The sequence below is a fragment of the Myotis lucifugus genome, unplaced genomic scaffold, assembly GCF_000147115.1.
Source record: "Myotis lucifugus unplaced genomic scaffold, Myoluc2.0 scaffold_67, whole genome shotgun sequence".
Lineage (NCBI taxonomy): Eukaryota > Metazoa > Chordata > Mammalia > Chiroptera > Vespertilionidae > Myotis > Myotis lucifugus.
Window position 1 is genome coordinate 4,797,239 of NW_005871115.1, and position 6,770 is coordinate 4,804,008.

General features: G+C 38.0%; 1 protein-coding gene across 2 annotated transcripts in view; it reads right to left on the minus strand.

Annotated features, from left to right (window-relative positions):
- Nucleotides 1-259: 259 nt before the first annotated feature.
- The window catches only part of IFT57 (intraflagellar transport 57), a 67,225-nt gene continuing 60,714 nt past the window's right edge, over nt 260-6,770 (minus strand). The window contains exons 8-12 of one of the 2 annotated variants that reach the window (XR_002829603.1): nt 5,139-5,270; nt 3,506-3,568; nt 1,748-1,814; nt 786-956; nt 528-661 (exon numbers count right to left, since the gene is read on the minus strand). Coding sequence is in view for 1 of the 2 variants with exons in the window: in XM_006090080.3 (XP_006090142.1) it covers nt 483-661; nt 1,748-1,814; nt 3,506-3,568; nt 5,139-5,270 (441 nt within the window). In the remaining variant the exon portion in view is untranslated. Of the gene's footprint in view, nt 662-785; nt 957-1,747; nt 1,815-3,505; nt 3,569-5,138; nt 5,271-6,770 lie in introns of both variants that reach the window. The other variant, XM_006090080.3, reaches the window with a different exon arrangement.

The following is a 6,770-nucleotide window of genomic DNA, read 5'->3' on the forward strand; positions in this document are numbered from 1 at the left end:
CGTAATTTCAAGTAACTACAAAGCCGATGCAATGGTGGTCTGGGTGTTGGAAAGAGTCCTCAGCCATTGTTAGCTGCCTCTAGGTGCACAGCACTGTGATCGCTGCAGAGGTGGTCAGGCTGTGTCGAAGGTCCATGTGGTGAGAGCAGCAACAGAGCTACAGAAACATGGGTCACATACACCGGCTTACACAGGAACAACAAGAAAAACAAACCACCGAGTGGGGACTTGAACTTGTTTAATGATGAATGAAAGCTGCTTTGAAAGTGATAATTTTTCATTACTTTATTAAATGCCATATTCATTTTAAAGGCTTTAACCGTCCATGATCACCATGTTACAATATGTGTGTGTATATAAAAATACTCATTGAATATGCTTTAAGAGTTATAATTGTGTTTTGAAACATGCAACATGTAATATGATTTGATATAAAAAACCAACTAATCAGAAGCACACACAAAAAACCACACTGATATGTTTTAATAAGAACCCATTGCAGATTCTGGAATGATTGTTGCATGCATGTCCCTAGTCATGTTCGATTTCTCCTTCAGCTGTGATTGGAGTAATGTGTGTTCCACAACACCGATTCTAATGTCCATCTGAACAGTTTCCTGCTTCAGCTTTGTTAAGCTCTGTTTAATCTTTACCAAAGGAGCTGCAGAATGAAAATAACATGGAATAAAAATATTTATTTGGAGTAGCATCATTTTACAGAGTTGTAACACTTCCCCCACTTTGTCTTAAGCCAAAAATAGGGTTAAAAACAGCCAACAACTTACTGACATTCACACCATTTTGCTGTGGCATTTTAACCACCTGAGATTTATAAGATGGGAAATGATACAGGATTTGAAGTACTGAGGCTGAACTTCCTGTCTTTTCTATGGGAAGAGTTTCTAAACAGGTGGTTTAGGGCTGTCTTCAATTTTTTTATGGATTGGTACATATGTCTGAAGGGAAAGGGATACAGTGGAAGAAAAAGAAAAGAATTATCTTTGAGATATAATGGGTTCATTCAACCATACTGCAAAACCCCTACGTATCCCCTTTTGAAAGATGGCTCAGTATATCCTATGTAATAAAGAGCTAATATGCTAATTAGACCAAACAGCAAAACGACTGTCCAGATAACCTTCTGGACGAAGCCAGGGCTTTGAGGGCCAAGGCAGCCGCAGCTGCAAGGGCTGAGCCCCTTGCATGAATTTCGTGCATTGGGCCTCTAGTACCACTAGAAAATCTTTCTAGAGCATAGAAGGGCCTTAGGCAATCACAACTGGGCCAGGTCAAAATAACTAGCTCATGATGGAGGATGATTACTGAAGGATTATTAATTTTTCTCTATTTGACCTCTGCCCAGTCAGGTCTACTGGGGAAGAGGAAAAAAAAAAAACAGAGGTCATCAGATCACTGCCTGTGTGTCATTGGGGCATACACTTAGTGCTCTTTTGTACATGAAATGGGATAATGAAGCTCATTTGACGAAAACAGACCAGAATATTTTTTTAAATTGACACAACAAAGTGCATAAATATTTCCTACTTCATTTGAATAGAAAAAAAACCCTACATACAGTTCAAATGGCTCTTCTCAGCTGATTTATAAGGAAAACAGTATACTGACTATCAGACATCATTTTGGCACCATGTCTCTCCCTAACACATTCATTTCAAAAAGCAGACTCCCTACTTATTACGACTGTTTTCTCTTGCTCATTTTCTTCTTAAAATGAGTGTGTACTTACCACCATCAGTCATACTGCTACCTTTTTCTTCCATTTCTTGTTTTACCTTTTCTAGTTCTTCAGTAACCTTTCATTGAAAAAAATTTTTTCATGAGCAATGAATTTTAATAAACTTTCAAAAATTTTAAATGCTGCATTAAAAAACTTAGAAATAATATACACATAAAGACTATAGAGATATTAGGAGTATTCTGGACATAATTTGAATAAGAAAAAGTATGCAGCCATACAAAGCTTTTTATCTTCTGAGAGTGCTCCTAATGTTAAGTTCACGAAATTACTTCCTCATTAACTTTCTCAGGTGGTAACATGACAGAATAATAAAAACTAAACTTTTGTCTCAAACCTTATAGTTATCTCATAGCATCTACTCTGCCAGTCTCTAATAATCAGTTATTAATTAAAATAGTATAAACATTCTAAAAAGATTTTGGATTTCTAAAGGTCTACAAGATATCTTTCTTAACATTACAGTTTTATAAGAGAATATGCCACCTTTATCTCTATAGCACACTAAAAATAATGTGTATACCATATGGCTATATATAAAAATATTCTATCTGCTCTATCCAAATCATGAACTCCAAGAGGCATACTCTGCTATCATATTGGTTCTTATCTGTACTCCACATAATACTCAAAATTATACAACTATTATTAACGAACGTCCAAAATAGCATCGATATAGGTAGGAAATACCATCTTGAAAAAAATGAGAAATTTTTATATAATCTAGAACTAAGCATAATTATTGTGACTTAGTGGGCTTTATTTTTTTATCATACTAGTGAGTAAAAACTTCCTTGGGAAGAAGGTATTCATCCAAGTAAAGCAAATTAATTTTTTCCAGCACCTGAAATGTTACAACTGAGGATAACTATCCACTCTGAAAGAATTGAATGACTCCCTGGACTCCCTTCAAGTGTTAATTTACTCAACCTCAGTGAGCACTTCATTTCTATATAATATTTAATTTGCCTAGAAGCTCCACAGGATTAAAGTATAAATATTTTCAAAGTTATATTTTTTATATTTTAAAATAACCATTTACTCCTCAAATAATGTCTATAAAAGAAGCTTAACTGTATTATATAGAAAAGTTTGTGACAATTATACTGGATTGTAATAAAAGATAATCCTGGATTTTAGTCCCACATTGGCTACTGACCTTATTAAAGGTATTTTTTTTCTCTCTCAGCTCTTCAGTGAAAAAATGGGAATAGATATTAGGTTTTACTTCTCTTTCAAGATGATGAAAATAAATACACTATATATATTTTTTTTTTCCAGGAGTTCTCAGAAGGCAAGGGTTCCACACCACTCCCAATTTGTAGAGAGAGAAATACTAAGTATCACATACACATTATCAATAATCACTAAAAACAAATCTTGGATCTCAAAGACTAATATTAAAAGCTGTTATAGATATTTAAGCCAATGCTCTACCTATTCTTCTATATATCAATTATAATCATTATGTTTAAGAAAGTTAAGGAAGGTTATAAATTTGCTAATATTATCAGCAGGTTTTATGTTCAATTTAATAGAACTCCAGGCAGTTTATGGAAACAAGTAGAATATACATACATAATTGATTCATTGATTTAAAAAATTAGAAATTTTCTCCTAAAGAAAAAATTCAAAGCCACAGAAACAATTATTGAAACAATGCAATGTGTAGCAGTATTAAAGCATCAGGGCTCTGAACAGCTGGCTCAGGTGATAGATGGGGAGTCTGCAAGAGCACACAGCATGTACCTCAGACAGCAGTCTGGTCCTCTCAGTCACTCCGCCATTTCCTTGCTGGTATCGCTCCCTTGCCTGAGAGAGAAAACATTTTGTTTAATGACAAATTCACCACAGAAACAGAGTACTTAAATATGACCTCTGTGTGTTTGCTATTTCTGCACATCATTTTGTGACAACCCTCCCCTCATTTGTGAACACATTTGTGGAAGTGACATTTAACTGTAGTTATTTTATGTCCTTAATAGGCACCATGTATTTAAATAAAGCACTATAAAATGATGAACTACTTTAACCTTCACATACTGTCTGTGTAACTGGCACGGGCATGGTTCACAATAAAAACTGTCCTCGGCCATTATTTTACAGTTTAGGAGAGAGGCCCTTGGTCGATCTAATTTGTGTCCTATGCAGAGAAAACCAGTTTTAAAAAAATCAATCATAATAGAGCATCAGGATCAGCAATTAATAAGGATTAACAAACAGTATGACAGTATGCAATATGTTTTTGGGAGCTAATTTAACAATCAATTATTTAATAGCAAAGTTTGAGAGCTACATGGTGGCTTTAGTCAGATTTTTACAGCATTTTAAAAGTAAAAATATCCATGAATAGATGAGAATGTGAAGAAATAATTAAACAACTAACAATAAAAAGGTAAAGATTACTTTCTGCTTGGTCTTTGAGAAATTCTGAAAGAACAGAAGTATGTTAAGTTTATTTCCATATTTTTCTCCCTTAACCTTGTCTGCTGAAAGAAAAAAAATATGCCTTCAACTGACATTTGCAAGTCAGTTCTTACTATTCTTCTTCAACATCAGGAAGGAGGGGGCATAAATCTCAAAGGAAAGCCTTTAGATCCCCACTTCTAGGACAATAACTGCTGCTTTCAAAGGCTGAAGGTTTTATTTTTTGGTTGAAATTCTAAAACTTTGAAAGGATTAAAAAATTTGCTCATTTCATTAATTAAACTGCTTGTCTTTGAACGTGTCTCACTTTCATATTGCTTATTACATGGTTGTAAGTCATTATGGCAAGAATGTCTTTTCCCTCTGACATATGTAAATGCATAGTATTCTTTATCCTCCCACTCATATGGTAAATTAACAGCAGACAGAAACAAAACTAGGTGTCCTGACCCTCTGTTCCTGTTCTAAGTCATATTCCCCAAAATATATGCCTTCAATTATTTAAATCAAATGAAGAAATTCATTTAAAGACTTCTAGGAGATCATTTCTATCACATGTAATATGGAAATGACAAGTTTTATTGCCTCACTTGGCTTCCTAAAGTGGGCAGAGAATCAGTATACAGTAAGTCCTCACTTAATGTTGTCCATCGATAGGTTCTTGGAAACTATGGTCTTAACCAACTTTACCCTAAGCTAATTGATAGAAACAAGAGTTAAGTTCTACGGCATAGTTTTGCACATCAATTAGCCTATTGTGAAAATTGGTTTTGTTTACACATCATTTTGCTTAAAATTGCAGTTTCCAAGAAGCTGTCAACAATGTTAAGTATGGACATACTGCATTGATGTTTGTGAAATACATTTCACAATTTTCCAACGAAAAGTGCTGTGTCAAGCTTAAGGATTAGGGTCATTAATTGGAATAAATCCCTGGATATCATTCTTAAGTTACCTCACTCAGCTGAGCTTGAGCTGCACGATATTCTTGAACCAAGTGTTCAAGCTGACTATTGATGTACTTTTCTCGGCTGCCGATCTTCTCCAGAGTCCTTCCAATTTCATTATGGAGTTTGTCCAAAAATCCCTAGAAATTCCATGTGACTTTAGTAGATAAAAAAATTCACATATTTTTCAAAAAAAAAGTTTAAAATGGATTAAATCTTCCTCAATCCATCCCACAAATCCTCAACCACTAAAGAAGACAGTTTGAAATTTTTAATAGCAAAAGAAGTCTGTAGTGAGAAATATAGTCAATTTTCAGAATATTGAAATAAAATGGCACCTGGCAGTGTTAGTCAATTCATTCATTTCTATGCATATCTAGAATAGATATGAGTGAAATTTGCTTTGTGTGAAGTTCACAATCCAAGTAGGTAAGGGAATAACATGAGTTTCTTCTAGCACAATTCAAACAAGGCTGGAATAGTCCAGTTGGAAGTAGATCATTAAACATAGCTCTAGTCTGAGACCCACAAATTCTCATTCAAATTTTGCTTCTTTGTGGTATACTCTAAAAGTCCTATTTCTGGCAGGGCAGTAAGCCTGGGGAAGCTGTGGATTCTAGGCCTGGTTGGCCTGGCACTCTGTTATTCCTTGGGATTCAGAGAGGAAAGAATGATGAAATGTTTCTCTATATACTAGAGGCCCAGTGAACAAAATTCGTGCACTTGGAGGGGGTCCCTCAGCCTGGCCTGTGCCCTCTCACAGTCAGGAGCCCTCTGGGGATGTACAACTGACGGCTTGGGGAGCGGGCCTGAGCCGTCAGTCGTACTTCTTTAGCGCTGCCACGGAGGTGGAAGAGGCTCCCACCACAGCGGCTGTGCTCGCCAGCCGTGAGCCAGGCTTCTGGTTGGACGGTGCTCCCCCTGTGGGAGCACACTGACCACCAGGGGGCAGTTCCTGCATTGAGCATCTGCCCCTTGGTGGTCAGTGCGTGTCACAGCGACCAGTCGTTCTGCCATTCGGTCGATTTGCATATTAGCCTTTTATTATATAGGACTAGAGGCCCAGGGCACTAAATTCGTGCACTCGGCGGTGGGGGGGGTGTCTCTCAGCCCGGCCTGTGCCCTCTCGCAGTCTGGGAGCCCTCAGTGGATGTCCGACTGATGGCTTAGGCCCGCTCTCCATGGGAGAGGCTCCTGCCACCACCACTGCACTTGCCAGCAGTGAGCCTGGCTCAGGGCTTCTGGCTAAGCAGAGTTCCCCCTGTGGGAGCACACTGACCACCAAGGGGCAGCTCCTGCATTGAGCGTCTGCCACCTGGTGGTCAGTGTATGTCATAGCGACTGGTCATTCTGCTGTTCGGTCGATTTGCATATTAGGCTTTTATTATATAGGATGGTCTTTGGTTGATTACTTCCCACCCATCCACGATCAGGGCTGGGGAGGGACGCGGGCGATTGGCCAGCCGGGGAGAGACTGTGGGCGGGCTCCAGGGCATGTCCGGCCCATCTCACTCAGTCCCGATTGGCTGGACCCTAGCAGCAAGCTAACCTATCGGTCAGAGTATCTGTCCCCTGGTAGTCAATACATGTCATAGCAACTGGCCTACTGGTCAACTGTCTGCCCCTGATGGTTAGTGCAC